General features: G+C 40.0%; 1 protein-coding gene across 1 annotated transcript in view; it reads left to right on the top strand.

Annotated features, from left to right (window-relative positions):
* arhgap42b (Rho GTPase activating protein 42b) overlaps positions 1-16,019 on the top strand; it is an 82,336-nt gene that overhangs the window by 12,598 nt on the left and 53,719 nt on the right. Inside the window, exons 2-3 of the mRNA XM_080510087.1 lie at positions 11,642-11,737; positions 14,518-14,579. Of these exons, the coding sequence (XP_080366213.1) occupies positions 11,642-11,737; positions 14,518-14,579 (158 nt within the window). The remainder of the gene's footprint in view (positions 1-11,641; positions 11,738-14,517; positions 14,580-16,019) is intronic.

The following is a 16,019-nucleotide window of genomic DNA, read 5'->3' as shown; positions in this document are numbered from 1 at the left end:
CATTTCATAGACGCAGTGTTAGTATCTTGAATTTTTTTCTCTGCCCTCGTCGACCACTGAAGATGTGCTGAAAATAGTGTGGTGTGTTTTCTGCTTGGGTTGATTGGTATTGATGCCATGTCATTTCCAGGTCATCATTGGTGCTGGCATTCATGTACCCTATTGAATTGATTAGCCACATTGGCATTCTACAGTGCTAATTTAATTGAAATCTATCGAAAAATAGTGAAGACATACTGATCATGACAAGTGCAAAAGTCACACTTTTTAAATAAAGGCTGTACTTTCTTTGTTGAGACTACAAAGGATGGGTGTGAAATCGGTTTAATAGCCTCTCCAGGGATCAGCAGCATCAGCAATTCCAAGAGTAAGATATTGGTAGCATCTCTGCACCATTCATGTTTTATCCAGCTATATTAAGACATTTTGGTCACTTGAAAATTAGTGTGAAACTTGACCAGCTGACAGTTTGAAGTAACAGGAGTGGGTGTGGGGATATCAAATGAGGCTTTGTCTGAGACAAGTCGACCGGTGGTGGGGAAACTTTTGGCATGCTACGTGAGCGCCGGGGGCCAATCTGCTGGCTCTCCTTGCACAGATACACTCTTCCCCCTGCTGTGCTGCTGACAGGCAAATGTAATAGTAAGCAGGTGGAAGCGGCCTTACCTGAAGGGCTGCTCCCCGGTTACAATCCCTCCAAATGGAATCAAAGTGGCACAATGCACCCCACTGTTGCATCAAAGGGATCTCTCCGTCTCTCATTAAGCTGGGAAGCTTTTTTCCTTTGAAGACCTTCTCGTCTGAAATCAGCAGTGTCTCGCTGACAGGATTAAGTCACAGTAGTGTCTCTCATGGCAGCGTTGATGTACAGCCAGACAGCGTGCTGTGTCTTTCTACAGATGTGCATTATTGAAAGATGTGTTTGTTTTTGTCTCGGTGAAGGGCAAAACTGTATACCAAAGCCTGAGATCGTAGCACAATACCTTGAGTACCTTGTTAGTCATTTGAGCGGTTTTGTACATACCAGATGAATTCTTCAATGTGTTTTTCAAGAATGTAACTTTTTTTAATGGGCCACATTTATGCCTGTGACTTAAGGTTTTTAAAAGCTTTTCTTTGCTAATTTGTGTTAAAACACTTCATTAAAACCCCAAAGAAATATGCAGAGGATGGAAACACAACAAGGATGCTGCTTAGTAATTAGTGCAGTAATGAGTGTCAGTCACGTAACACAAAGTGCGAGTAGTGTGATGCACTGATGTTAACATGCCTCAACATCTTCAAGGAAATGGGATGTTTTCAAACCACTTTCCTTTCATTTCAGCTGGAGGTTGTTTTTGTTTGTTCTGTTTTTCACAGTATGCAAAATAACCTTAAAAGTAAATACAGGAGCAAACTTTAAATTTGAAGTATTAGTGTTCTTTTCAAACAATTTGGATGATTCAATTTAGCTGTTTAATAATTTTATGAACAGCGTCTTTGCAATTTGAGATGAAATGCTTCAGTGTCTTCTGAGGCATTTTCTCACATTACATTGAAACATGATGCAATTAAGAGATGCTAAATGGAGTTCAATTTAATATAAGCTGTGGCTGTATTTGCAGAGCAATTCTGAGGTAATGAAATAATAATATTTGATGTTCTACGAGGAAAGTTTGTTCTTTTTATTCTAATTGATTTGCGATATTAAAACCCATGAGGTTATTCAAGTTAATGAGTAATTACACACGTAAATGTAAGATATTACATTTGTGATTATAACACCATTTATTCGATTGTAATTCAGGAATGGAAAGAGATATTATGACATTATTAATGCAATTTTAGTTAAATAGGAAAAGTATTCTGACAATATTTTGCTCATGTGTTGACACAGGAACTATTACCATATTTTCCATACTATTGAGCGCACCTGAATATAGGGCAGGGTGATCAGGGTGGCTTTCATCCTCCCTGAGCAGCTGTATAGGTCAGATAAAAGGTTTTGATCTTAACCGGTTATCTTGCTTGCAAAGATGTTTTTTTTGCAGATGATGTTGTCACATTGGCACCATCACATGAGAGCCTCTGTTCACTGCAGAATGTGATGTGGGTCATTGGGGAAAAAAATGGCAATATCTCTCCAGATAGGGAGAGATCAACTGAGTTTAATTATTTCGGGCTCTTAATTATGAGCGATGGGAGGAGGGATTGCAAGATTGGCTGCAGTTTAAGACACTGCAGTCGAGTCACTGCTTTGGACTATGGTGCTAAGCTGAAAAGCAAAGCTCTCTAATTGCTTGTCGGATTGCATCCCCATCCGGGCTTATGACCATGGACTTTGGGTCATGACTGGAAGAAAGGAGTGCAGAAACATGCGGCAGAATAAGTTTTCTCTGAAGGTTGTCAAGCCTCACTCTTAATCTGATTAGGATTCCTCCTGGTTGATCTAGTTGCTCTGATGCCACAGTTACTCCTTGTGGACTAAATGGGGAAGAATATTGACAGATGAGGAACCTTGTTTTGTGTTGTTTGTGGTGATAAAGTTGTAAAAGAATACCATATTAAAGCTGAAGATAGATGTGGAATAGTGTTAAGCGACAGAATAGGTTGTTAGCATTGGCAGAGAAGATTAATGCAAGCACACTGCATACTGAGTACTGCTGCTCATCCTACAAATGCATGGTCCTTACTAACCTAGCACTATTTAGAGCAGGGATGTCAGACACATTTTAGTTGAGGGGCCACATTCAGCCCAATTTCATCTTGAGTGGGCTGGAGCACTAAAATAATGCAATGTCTAAATGTAAACTTTAGATTTTATTTTTTTAAATTTTAGAGCTCCTTACGGGACGGTTTTAGCCTACAGGCCTTATTTTTCCACACCCTTGTATGTCGTATATGTATTACCAAGGAGTCTGACAACAAAGAAATAATCAAACAAACATAAATTCCCTTCTTTTTTATGCCATTTTATTGATCCTGCCATCTAATTCATGTCCCAGTTGCTGCTAAAATAAGCATGTACTCTGGGCGCTTGCAGGAGGACTACAGACTTTCCTGCAGTGTCGTCTGTGTTTTGTCAGCAGCTGTCAGCAGATGGAATTTAGTAGTATGTGGTTGCCCTGGAGATGAGATAAAGGTTGTACCCAGGGGGTTTTGCTGCATGGTGACTGACAGCCATAGTCCTCTCCCTCACATCTCCTACACTGGGCACTAACTGGGGGCAGCTTCACCATCCCGTCATGTTTTGCCTGGGTGGTCAGAGCTGCGCTCTATGATTACAGCCTGTGCAGAAAGACTGCACACCACACGTTTATTCTTTTTTAGATTCTCCATGCCCACGGTAAGCTGAATCATTAAGGCAGGCCAGATATTGTTTCAGGGAATTTGCATGCAGGCTGAGACGAGGTTTTCGCTGAGTGCAGTGGAATAAGGAAGTGCTACTTTGAGGTGTATTAAAAAAAGCTCAGTCAATTAATTGGAGAAATTTTCGAAAATTGCTTGTTTTCAGCTTTCAGTCTGTGTCACTTGTGCATTAGTGTGTTACCTGTTTTTATGTGGTGAGTCACAACTTCACAGTCAAACCTTATCAAACTGTTTTATCCCTCTGAATAATCCCCTGAACAGCACGGCTGCTTTTCCTGCACACGAACTCACAAACAACATGCTCCAAATTCCTGTCCGTGTCCGACGACATGTAAAAGATTCAGATGAAATATCTGGAAAACCGTGAAGATTGCTGTGCTTCCCGCATACCCACCAACAGCTCCCCTCTGTCCTTTATTCCTTATTTTCTTTCGTTCTTTTAAGCCGAAGTGAAAAGTTTCTGCATATCATTGCGTTGCATCAGTATCACCTCTGAAGTGTTATTATTCTGATCATAGTAATGTGGCCAACAGTAACAAAAACCAAAGTGCACAAAGAAATTCTTGAAGTTTCTGAACTATGTGCTTTTGTCATTTAATTCACTATAATTTGATTTGGCTACATTTGCAGTTATTCAATACTGGGCTGTTGCCAAAATCTTTAACCGCCAGCCTTCCAAAATAAAACCTATATTTATTTGGATGCTGTCTCGACTGCGAGCATTGGCATTTAAACCAATCAAACTTTTTTTTTTTTCATTGTTTCTACTAAAACTGAGTTTCTCAAACTGGGCAGGGTCATACTTGTAATGCCTTTACTGCTTGCCTAAGGTTTAAATAAATTAAGCTCTTCATCTATCTTCCTTTACACCAGTTCTCCTTCCATTTATCTTTGCTACTCAGTCGTGTGATGGCTTAAAGGGAGGCGGGCCTTTTTGTAAATGCTTGAGCAATATATTCTGCAGTGCCCGTTAATGAACCCGGGGCAAAAATCATTTGTGTCGACTCCCAAACGTCCTAAATAATGCATACAAAACTGAAAATAAATGCACAGTTTTTACATCAGGTTTGTCCTAAATCTCACCTCACTTATATGGGTTGATGTAAATGCGGATTAATGTTTGTAGTGCAACAACAACATCCTCTTCCAAGAAAGTCTTAAATTATATATGCTTTTTGGTTGTGTGTGAAATCACACATTGCACTTAACAAGATGTGAAAGTAAAAACGAACTTTTAAGTTATTTTCTGCGAAAAATAATAGCGGCAGTTGCTTAATTGGTAGAAATAATCTTATGTTTTGAAATCAAGCAATGCAACCTTCTACCCACATCATTAGAAGGATTTAATCTCAATTTTGTTCAATTTTCCTTCCCTAAATTTTCTTTTCCTATTTTTTATCAACACTATTGCATTTTTTATGTCTTTATTTTTTTTTCCTACTCTTATATACATATTTCCTGATTGTTGTTGCGGTTTTTTCATCAGCGCACCTTCTAAATATAATTTCAAACCTATCAAAATGTGTCACTCTCCTGACTTACAGCATTCATGTACTTTCTGTTTACTAGTATAAAAATATAAATTTTTAAATTTAACTTTATTTTTATTGCTTGTCACGTTGAAACTCATTTTTTTTTAAATTATTATTAATGTCTTTATTCACACATAATTCAAACCCCAGTAAAATATCTAGATGCGTGCACATAATGCATCAGACCATGAAGAGTAAGATTAAGCTGATCTGGTAGTGAAATTAATGTATTTAAACATTGTGGGTCAGTCACTTGATAAAGTACTATAATGCTATTTTTTTGTACATCTTGACTACGATTCCACTTTCGGGCTCATCAATGTTGCTGATGTTATGTCAAAGAACTCTTCCATGAGCTGTTAAAAATTAATGGGATTTGTAGCTGTGAAACGCTAATGACGAAGGCCAAAATAACCTTCGCTAGCACGATTTAACACCAAGCAGGAGACGTCTAGCATGTCATGATCACCACTTGTGACTCTTCCCAGAAAAGCATACATGATTAATTGGATGTTCTTCGAAAGAAGTCGATTTTTAACCCAGATATTGTTGAATCTTTCGAAGTTGCAGTTAAGCTTGAGCTATAGTGTTGCGTTAGTACCGTCTGTCCATCCATCTTCTTTACCTGCTTCATCCAGCTCAGGGTCGCTGGGGGCTGGAGCCAATCCCAGCTGAAAGGCAGTGTACAACCTGGACAGGTCAGTCCATCACAGGGCTAACACACCTTCAGCAAATTGAAGTCACCCATTAACCCCGTACCTCTTGGGAATGTTGAAGTAAACTTAAGGATCCATAGATAACCATATATACACAAAGGACGACAATGCAAACTCCACATTGAATGGCCCCTGGCACGGAATCAAACCAGAATAACAGAAGAGTGCTAAACACTTTGTCATTAAATATGAGTTTCGTGCCTCCTCTTCCCAAATAAATAATTTCTATGAAACCTTGTTTTTCTTATTTTTCTATTCTGAGAATTGAAGTAAACAAATACACTTTCAATCTTTGGGACAACGAGTTCAACCCATCAATTTTGGGAAAGCGCACATCTATTAAACAACTCTAATTGAAGCAATTTATGTTAACTTTTAATTGTGGAAGAATTTAGAAAGTCTGTCACATTTCGGTTGAGTTGCCCAGAATTACATTACGCCGGACGCAGGGACTAAATAAATAACACAAGAACAACAAACAATCGATGTTACTCTGTTAATATGTTTAAGGTGTGGTGCCTTATCTGAAGCAATTTATCCGCCTGTCTGCGGCACAGTTTTGTTTCGTGGAGGCGGGGCCCGTCTGAACGTCGGCGCTAAAAAAAAAATCATCCATTATTGATGATCCTGCAAGCACATTCAGGCAACCGCAGCGTGGTATTGATCTCAAATCTGCAGCGTTAGAGTCAAAGTAGAAATGATAGGCGCACATCAATGACACAATACATCTTCGAGAAAAAAAGTTCTTCCACCGTCGCTCTCAGAGCGACTTCAGTGACATTTTCAAGTGGTCAAACAAACTCGAGATACCGCGTCTGTCCGAGATAGTGTGGATTCCTGTAAGAGCTTCCCCCCTGTCTGTGGTCTCATCGAGTGAAACTCTCACTGTTCTCTTTTCTCGAATACATTGAAACGGAATATAGCGGTACTGGCTGTGTCGAGAAAAAAAAGAAAAGAAATTACGTATTGATAGATATCACATGGTTCTCTTTTATCTGGCTCTCCAAGCAATTTGTGTTCCTGCGGAGATGAGATGATTGATTTTCTTTGTGGGCTTTTAGGGCCGGTTTGTACTTTGGGATGCCTGTTAGATAAACTATTGTTATCACAGCGCAAGCTGGATAGGTTTCAACACAAGATTCATTATGGACTGTCAAACATCCTCACACGGACAAGTCCAGATTGCAAGCTTAGTTTTTAATTTTGAAAATGCAAGCTAATTCTCTTAAAATGTTTGTAATAGAAAAAAGAAGTGTGATATCTATTAAAATCTGTTATTAGAACAACACAAAGAATCATAAAAGAAGTAAGTAGACTTTTCTACATCTCAAGTATCAGTTTTACTAATTATTTGTATACAGTTTATCAGCACATGTATTCAGAATGTTAATAAATCTTCTGTTGCCATGCCACCAAAAGGGGTTAGCTGGAGTCTGTCCTAGCCAACAGCGCTGAAAGGCAAGTCAGTCCCTGGACAGATCAGCCATCCATCACGGAGCCAACACACAGAGACAGACAATCACACACACTCAAACACAGACTTGCACCTCCCAGTGTTTTATGCTCTCAAATCGATCCAAGTCTCTGGATGTGGGGTGAAGCCACAGTCGGGGGCGGAGCTTCAGGGACATGGAGCTGGTTCCAAGCACTATTATCTCATTGGGTATAATAAATTCCTGTAATTTCTAACTCTTTCTGCTGGTGGCTGGAATCTGAAAATTAAATTAAAAAAGGAATCCTTTGGTGGCAGACGGAGAATGTGCAAACTCTCAATCTGTGCACTCTTTCTCTCCAAAATGTATTATGCTTAAAAAACTGCTATTTCAAGGCAATTACTCATTTTCGACGAGAGGTACACAATCCAGATGATGACTTAAAAGCTATAGTGAGCCCGTTTTAGTGGACGGCCCGTTTTAGTTGTTGCCGTGGTGGTAACAACTAGTTCCAAATGAAAACGCATATTTTTTGCTTCAGAACAAGGTTAGACGTTTACTCTGCAACGTTTTCAAAGCATTGTCCGATTATACCTGCGTGGCAGAAACACTTAAAATGCACGCAGAGAACAATGCGCTATAAACATTAACAATGGTGAGTAGATGGACATTCGTATGGACAGATGAACAATTTGGATTGTTATTACAGTGACTCTCAACTATAAATCTATCAAATCCCAGGAGAATGTGGACTCGTGACAGTCTGGGGACTGCCATTGTTGTTATTGTGCACGTGGCTTTTCAGGTCCTCTCTCGCGGTTCACTGAAACGTCTATAATATTCTATATAAACAAAACAAAAGGTGGTCAAGATGCATTAAACGGCTTAAACAGCAAAAATCTAATTTCGAAGTGCTTATAAAACTAGCCTACAGAAGCCAAAAGAGAAAAGTAAGGTAAAATATATCTACATTTTCACTACTAAATGTCATGAATGCATTTTTTTTCACATTAACGTGTTTTGAATGCTAATGCCATAGTATGAATATGCGTGTATAATAGTTTGCTCCGGCTCCAGCTCTCGCAGCCCGGGGTTAGCTGAAGCAGGTATAAAAGATAGATGGATGATATATCAAGTTTAAAAAGCATTTAGCTGAACAACTTCTTCGTGCATTAATAAGATTTGCTGCAGATATTTTTTTTCTTGTTACTTTAACGACCTTCATCTTTGCCAGTAATTAGTAAGTCCTCTTTCACCTGCATCCCTGTGCGCATTCTTTAGTTCCCCGGCAAACACGCTTTAACTTCACGCTCGTTTGAAGTAAAGACATGAGTGATGATGTGAGAAGAAAGGAGGTGAGAAGCAATCGGTTATTTACTGTCAACAGTGGCTAGGAGAAGAAATGTGTACAGTTTAACAGAACCGAGTGGGCTGGCAGCTGAAATGCCAGTGAAATTAAGAATCTTCATCTTGTCTCGCGTTTAATTACAGCTGAATTATGAAATGTTAAAAGCCTCTCTGATGCCACGGCTTCCCCTCGGCTTGCCCTCGTGAGCGCAGGTTACTTTTTCACTCTCGCACACTCATTCACTTACCTTTGTGTAAGCATACTCACTCCGACCCTGCACTAAAAGCATTTTAATTGCATTTTCTCCCGACGTCTTTAATTTCCTCGTGTCTTTTCTTGCAAGTACAATGGCATCCTCATTTAACTCATTTCCATCATGCAAATCATTCAGTATATGATGTATGTGTCACATAATAGAGCTGTGTTTTTGCAGCCAAATTAAAACTGTAAGTTTGATCTTCCCCAATTTCAGAGCGTTTATTCTTGTCTTTTCTTGTACAGTGGTGGTAAAATGTAATAAATAATTTAAGAATGGCCTTTACTGCCTAAGAATATAGAGAATCACTTAGTTGAACTCATACATATTGCTTCTTCGGGCTGGAAAAAAATAATCTTTGAAATCCTTGAAATGAGCCGATGAAGTGCCACAGTTAAGCCTTGATGTTTCCTAATTGGGAAGTTTAAGTAAGTATTTTTGCATGTAAACTTTTGAAAAATGTTCAGACTGACACAACTTGAGTCATCACTCAGTTATTGAACTTCCAGCACATTAATCAGATGTGGGAGAAAAAGAAGGCATTTGAGTTCTCTAACAATAACTGATGCTTTCGTGCTCCAGGGAAAACAAATACTGGTAATTAAAGGTCATGATGAGGCGTCTTGACATGTCAGGGATTGTTTTATGGGGTGCTGTTCTGTTTTTATTCATACCACTACTGAGAGAAGAAGAAGGTGGTTTTATATAGTGTAGGCAGCATTCTGGATTTAAAAACATGTATGTTGGTTCAACAATCTGGTTTGTCGGGCGCGATTAGAGCCTCTGCAGGCAGGTTTTGGCCCAAAGGCCTTTTGTTCGACACTCTTGTTGTAAATAAACCTTCACGAGCCATCGGTAACCCATCTCTGTCATTAAGTCAGAAACTTTATTGCTCTTCACAGGCAGAAACTGATTTCAACTTGATTTTTCTGCTCATTATCAGTAGTTCAGCTGTAATGAGGTGTCAAACTGTCGCACTGTTATAATATAAATGTAATTCAGCTCATCAAAAGAATAGACAAACAAATCTCTTCAAATGTAACGTAGTCCTGCTGTATGACTCTTATTCAATGTGATTTAATGCAAATTTGCAACTGGAAACTTCTTTCTGGGGCTACCCTCTTCTCCACTGACTACAGAAAGCTACGGAAACAACAAAAAGTTCTTTTCACTTAAGGTTGTCAAATGTCACCCTGGAAAAAATAAACAAAAAACTAAACTTGTGGAATGTAATAAACATTACAGATTTCTACCTGACAGTGAGAGGATCCAAAGATTGGTATTATTCGGGTTGTTTTTTGCTCTTTACCTGGTGTTTATCATTCCCGACGCAAAGGTTAGGCAGTTCATCTGGGCTTGATTTTTCTGGACAGATCCAAGTATTATGATCAATGTGCAAGTGATGAAGTAAATATAGCCAATATTTCAGTCACGAATAGAGCGGCTGTAGCATGAATATCAGTGGACATGGAGTTTGGCAGTCAGCACATCAAAAAAAGTGCTATCATTTACATACCTGCTCGCAAAAGTTGCAAAGTAAAAGTCTTCTAAGGTTACACTGTTTTGTTGCTGCAGTCAGGTTTTTTCATTTAAGGAAAGAGGATCAAGAATTTGCATGAATCTTGGTGAATCTTTAAGGAAATGGCTCATCGGATATAACGTTTGTGTTGTACTTTCATCCTCTTCTTGGCAGTGTTTGAAAGGAAGCTCCAGAAGGAAAAGTCTATTCGGACATTTTGGACAAGCATGAAACTTATGAGTCATTCGGTTACTCACTCAGACCTCCTCACTTATTCACCCATAACTGAAAACGAAGAGGTTATAAGGTGCTTTTTTTATTCCTCTGCCATCTTGCATGTTTTAAAGGAGAGAGGTTGACTTCAAAGATATAATTGTCAGGCTAATATCACAATACATTACATACAGCAATGATGTCAAACATAAGGCTCATGGGCCAAGAGAGGCTCCAATCTGTCCCATTAAACCATCAAGTAATTTGCAAAGATCCCACATAAAACTACATTTCTTAGCATTTTTATCACGTACACTCTGTGCCACAACTTGGAAAAAAACATCCTTTTGTTTCATAATTTGCTCTCCTCATTCATAGTGATCTGTGCTGTTAAGCACAAAAATACATACAAGTACAGTTCCAGCTTCTGCTTGGTCTTGAAACACTTGTAATACTTTTGGATTGAATGTTTTGGATCCTATAAACCAGGGGGTCAGGCACATTTAGGGACCACATTTAGACCAGCTCATCTTGAAATAGTGCAGTAATAACCTTTAAAGTTAAATGTCTTTGTTGTGGTGGAGAATATACATGCACATGGTGAAATTGTCAATATTTTAACAGAAACTACATCTGAACATGACTACAGTCTCATCATAAAGACAATTTTAATGAAACGTGCAAAATACAGTGAAATGTCTACAAAAACATTTCTCCTATAGCTGTTGGATTCTGCTTGTTTTTACTAACTGACCAAGAGAGCATGGCTTGAGGCTAATGCTACTTTATTCTTTCATGGTAGCATCACTGATATCTCGGGTCTGTGCATTGTGTAGAGTCCACTACTCGTAAGATATTTGTTTGAAAAAAAATAAATCAATGAATGTTTTCTTTGAAATTTTTTCAATTTGCTTGTGAGGCAGTTTTGGCCCTCAGGCCTTATGTTTCAGACCCCTACTGTAAATTGTGTATTGGTCCTAATTAAAGTACATATTCCTTTATATAAAAAAAAAAAAAGTGAAGAAAGGGGGAGAAAATAAGTTAATGGTTTTGCTTTTTAAAATTCCAAAAATGTAACCTCCCCACTATATTTTCTGTGTGTTTCTTTACCGATCCCGCCCTGCATACATAACTGAACTGTCTGTAAATATTTCAAGGAGCCTTCACTGAATTTGCTTTTGACTGCGGATTTTCAAAAACTTCACCCGTGTGTCTTTGTGTCTGTTCCACTTGTGCGGCCTGTTACCTGAAGCTCAACCCCTCCGATTATTTCCAGATCTCTCTGCTGCCGTCCAGAAGTTCTCCCAGTCCCTCCAGGAGTTCCAGTTCGAGTGCATTGGCGATGCAGAGACGGATGATGAGGTGAACATCGGTAAGTTTGCGTCAGTGGGGCTCGCGAGGGCAGGCATGTCTCACCATTCTTTCATCTCCTCGCTCACCTGAATCAGAACCTACTCTGACACCTGTGTGAAGCTTCTCATGGGAAAAGGCTTGGAAAGCTCACATTTATCATGCCCGCTAATGTTTAAATGTATAAAATATGAGTCATATTTAAGCCGTGTTAAATCGGTGGAAGCAGTCTTTATCAAACAAAAATCTGGGTACTCTACAAATTCCTGCAATGGGATTTGTCTTTGAGTATAGATCTTAAGCTTGTCTGCTATGCATGTACAATTAATGCTATTGATTTGCTTATGATGCTTACCCTGCATCTCCTCAAGCCTGTAAGAGATCAAAGGCACTAATTGTGATCAGTGTCAGAGATTAATGGAGGTGCGAACCTCCTGGCCTCCTGCAGGAATATGAAAGCGGCTGTGCACAGGGCCTTGTTGGCTCTAATGGGCAGGATTCCCAGTCTGGCCTGCTCTTCCTCTTCATCTCCCTCGCTCTCTCTTCTTTTTTTTTTGCACTGCTCATTATCCCCAGCTTGAGTCCTTTGCTCTGTGGAGCTGTAGACTGCGGAATTACTGTCCATCTGTGAGGGCCAGGCTGGATATCGACCTCCTCTACATGAAGCCGTAATGTTCATCTGAATGCTAAATGAATAGTCCCTCTTTTTCCCCTCACAAAGCTCGCTGTGACTGTGTCATTGCCATGGGTGTGCAAGAGGGCAATTATTCTTGCTGGAAAAAGCAAACACCAAAATCCAAGCCTCATTAAAATCAAGCACACTTTAATCGAGGCAATGCTTCTCTTCCCTGGCCTTCAATCAAGGATGTGTTGATCTCAGATTAAACAATAGGCGTTATAGCTTCCCACTTGTACCTCCTTCCCCCCCCCCCCCCCATGTACACCCCCGGCACATTAAAAAATGCTTCATATGACAGTGACATGCCATCTGTTTGGTAGTCATTTGGGCCATTTTTAATCACGATAGGAAAAAAAAAATTTAATATGACATGTTATACTACAAAAAACATCCCTTGCATCCCTTTATTTGTAGAGAGCTGAGCTGTGTTCAATGATATTGAGCTGTGTTCAGTTTCGTGCCTTACACTCTTGAGCTATATAATACCGTGTTCGCTGACCATCTCGGAGAGAAAAGGCCATGATTACAATTTGAGGGGGAAAAAAATGAAATAGCCTGTTGAAATCAATCTAGTCATCAATGACATATGGCTTTCTGACTGACATGGCGAGACCCTGGCGTGAATGCCAGCCATGATCTTGATGCAGTATTGGTACATTTCACTTTGATGCTCCCAACTTCCCCTCATAACATGTGTGCTGGCTGACGGGTTCACCTGACCTTTTATTGATTTCTCTGTATGACTTCCTTCAGTGACATTCACATTCCACACCAGTTATCTAGGAATCAATGGGGCCAAAAGATTGATGTGGCTGGAGAAATTTAAATTTCGAAAAAAGTTACAGCCTCTTGTCTTAGAAGGTCAATCCTTTAGTCCACCATAAAAAACTGCACAGAGCCTCCTCGGGGGGATCAATTGAGATGAGTTTAAACCGAGACCCAAAGAGATAAATATATTGCAGAACATTTTCAGCCTACAGAATCAATGATGCACAAGTTTTGTTACAGTATTTAGAAAGCTATACACTATAAATGTATACACAGGAAATGTATACAGGCTATTTATTGAGGTACAACATCTCATTTTTAGGGCATGAATCATGGAAGTCTGCTGCCTTTCTTCCATTTACCAGTGAATGATATGCAAGCTGTAACCTCACTTTGACTTCCATTTCCTTTCTTCGGAGTCTAATCTTGTCCCATCAGTGGTTCCAGCTGTGCCCTTTACCCCCTGAGAGGTTTGCACTGTTGATAAAGGGGCTGGTAGCGTTAATAGGAGGCCAGCCTGCCTGCAGGATCACTGGCACAAAATCATTGCTCTATGGTCTTTAAAAGCTTTGGTGTGTAAATGGAGCAAAGTGTCTAAGATGATGCATGGGCCCCCATGCCAGGCTGTCGGAGCTGATAATGATGTTACTGTCTTGGCAAGCAGAGCGACTCAACCGCTGCTAAATGGCTGGACATAAGGTGACTCAGGGGCTGACCAACAGAGGCCACGTTGTATCTGGCCCCCTATTTAATGAAGCTGTGCAGCTATCACGACACAATTTTCTGGCAGATAAGGTTCGATCTAGTGTATGCTGAATTCATCCGATCCCTGCAAAAGGCAATATAGGCTTTTGAAGTGTAGCCCAGATGGTGTGAACATATCTCTGCCACATCAGTCTCTCCTTCACCGTGGCAGTATATTGTGAAGCCTAGCAGGGGAAGAAAATAAAGGGAAGTAATCAGTGGCTTCCATTCAATTGAAGCATTGTTTTTACTGCTTGTCCTGGTTTTTAAATTGGACAGCTGCATGTTTTTATTAGGTTCTAAAATGTGCTGCAGTGAAAGGTCTCAAGCTGCAGTGCAAATAAACATTTTAGCACCATGCTACAGTGCTTGTGGGGTGCCAGGAACATCTGAGGCTTAATGACTGTGCCACTGTGGTTTGTTTGACGGGAAGAAAAAAAAAAATTTTATCTTTCGAATGTCGCAACACGGTGGTTTATCAGTGTGTGCTCTTCAGTGGGGAACATATTGTGGACAATGTCTCATACACATTGATGCGTTCATAGACAAGATATTGAGTGTTTCTGCTTAATATAATTTGATTTATTTTAAATTTTTTGCGTATGTTTCAGCCCAGTCATTCAAAGAGTTCTCCCAGCTGTTGAACACTGTCGAGGAGGAGAGACGACGCTTGGTAAGAACAAAACAATAACAAAGAGTTTCATCAAGATGTTACAGCTTTTATTGTGCATGCACTGGTGTGACCTCGCCACACAAGACACCGCTGCCACATTAGTGCCGATTATTTACTTTACATTATTCTGGTCTCTTTGTGTGCATGCCGCAAACAGATTTCATCCTCATTTGTCTGTTTGTGCTGAAATCTAAACATTACGATGTTAAACGTAGATCCATTTTATGCAAATAAAGAACATGACCACGATCGGCACACAGTGTGGCTGTACTCACAGTGATGGGTGTCATTAAGTTTTGCCTGAACACAAATGATTATTTAGTTGCCGTTTGCAAAAAAATAAAAAAATAAAAATAAAGCATAATTATAACAATTTTCTCCCTCATAAAGAAGTGAAGTACTCAGACAACAGAAGTCGTCCTTCGAAGTCGGCTGTGTAATGTTGTCTCACAGCCATTCATTTTACAACTTTGTAAACTGAGGCCCCGTTTACAAGACAACAAATACGAGTGTATCCGCAAAACTTTCTTCACTTTTGGGGCATCTGTTTACATGGCACCAGTATGCAGATGCACTGTATCCCTGAAGTTTTTATAGCAGCTCCCAAGGTGGAAAGTTTCTTTCGTGGCCGCGATTCCCTCCTGCAGAGACTGCCAGAGGCTACAGAGCGTGTTACTGCGCCTGCACATCTCTCAACCTCCCTTCCCCTTCCATCCCTTGTAAACAAACATGGCGACCTGCAGTGGTATTAGTCACGGTCAGTATTCTAGTGTTATCGTCCATCAGTAGTTTTATAGTTGAGCCTCAACCCTGATAGCATCCGATGCGTCATCAGTCCATGCGGGTGTCGGGTTCCCTCCATTTTCTTCACATTTATAGCGTATTCTTCTCTGCGCTCATGTCTGTGTGGTTTCATTACAAAATCAAACAACAGCACCCTCGCGTGGCGCGGCATACTGACGAGATTGTTCTCTCTGTGTCCGTTGTGGGAGTGTAAGCACACTCATGTTGTCATGTAAACAGGGCCTGAGTTTAGAGCACACAGGCAGTAACTTATTCTAGAAACTGACCTAGTTTGACACTTTTTTTTCCCTCCCTGCATGTGTCTCATGATTGACAATAAACGGAAGTTAACGTCATGAAATGTGTTCTGTATTGTGAAAAGGCTGAATGTAGTTAAAGAAAAAATACAGAAAAGACAGAGGAACATGGACAAAACCAGTTAAGTCCTCATGTTTCCTGTGATGGATTGTTGAGCTCAGATAATTTTAAATTAGCGGATGTCGGGTTTCTGTTTTGTGCTAAAGTGGCGGTTAGTGCTCTGGTTGGCTGTTCTAAAGGTCAAGAAACAAGCCTCCAACTATGCCAAATGTCTGCAGACAAACCAGGCATGACATAAAGGGCAAGGGCAAGTGGAGGTGAAGGGTGGAGGAGGGGAGG

Source organism: Blennius ocellaris (genome assembly GCF_963422515.1).
Source record: "Blennius ocellaris genome assembly, chromosome: 2".
NCBI classification, from domain to species: Eukaryota; Metazoa; Chordata; class Actinopteri; order Blenniiformes; family Blenniidae; genus Blennius; species Blennius ocellaris.
The sequence above is the reverse complement of the archived record's forward strand: the minus strand, read 5'-3'. Positions and strand labels throughout refer to the sequence as shown.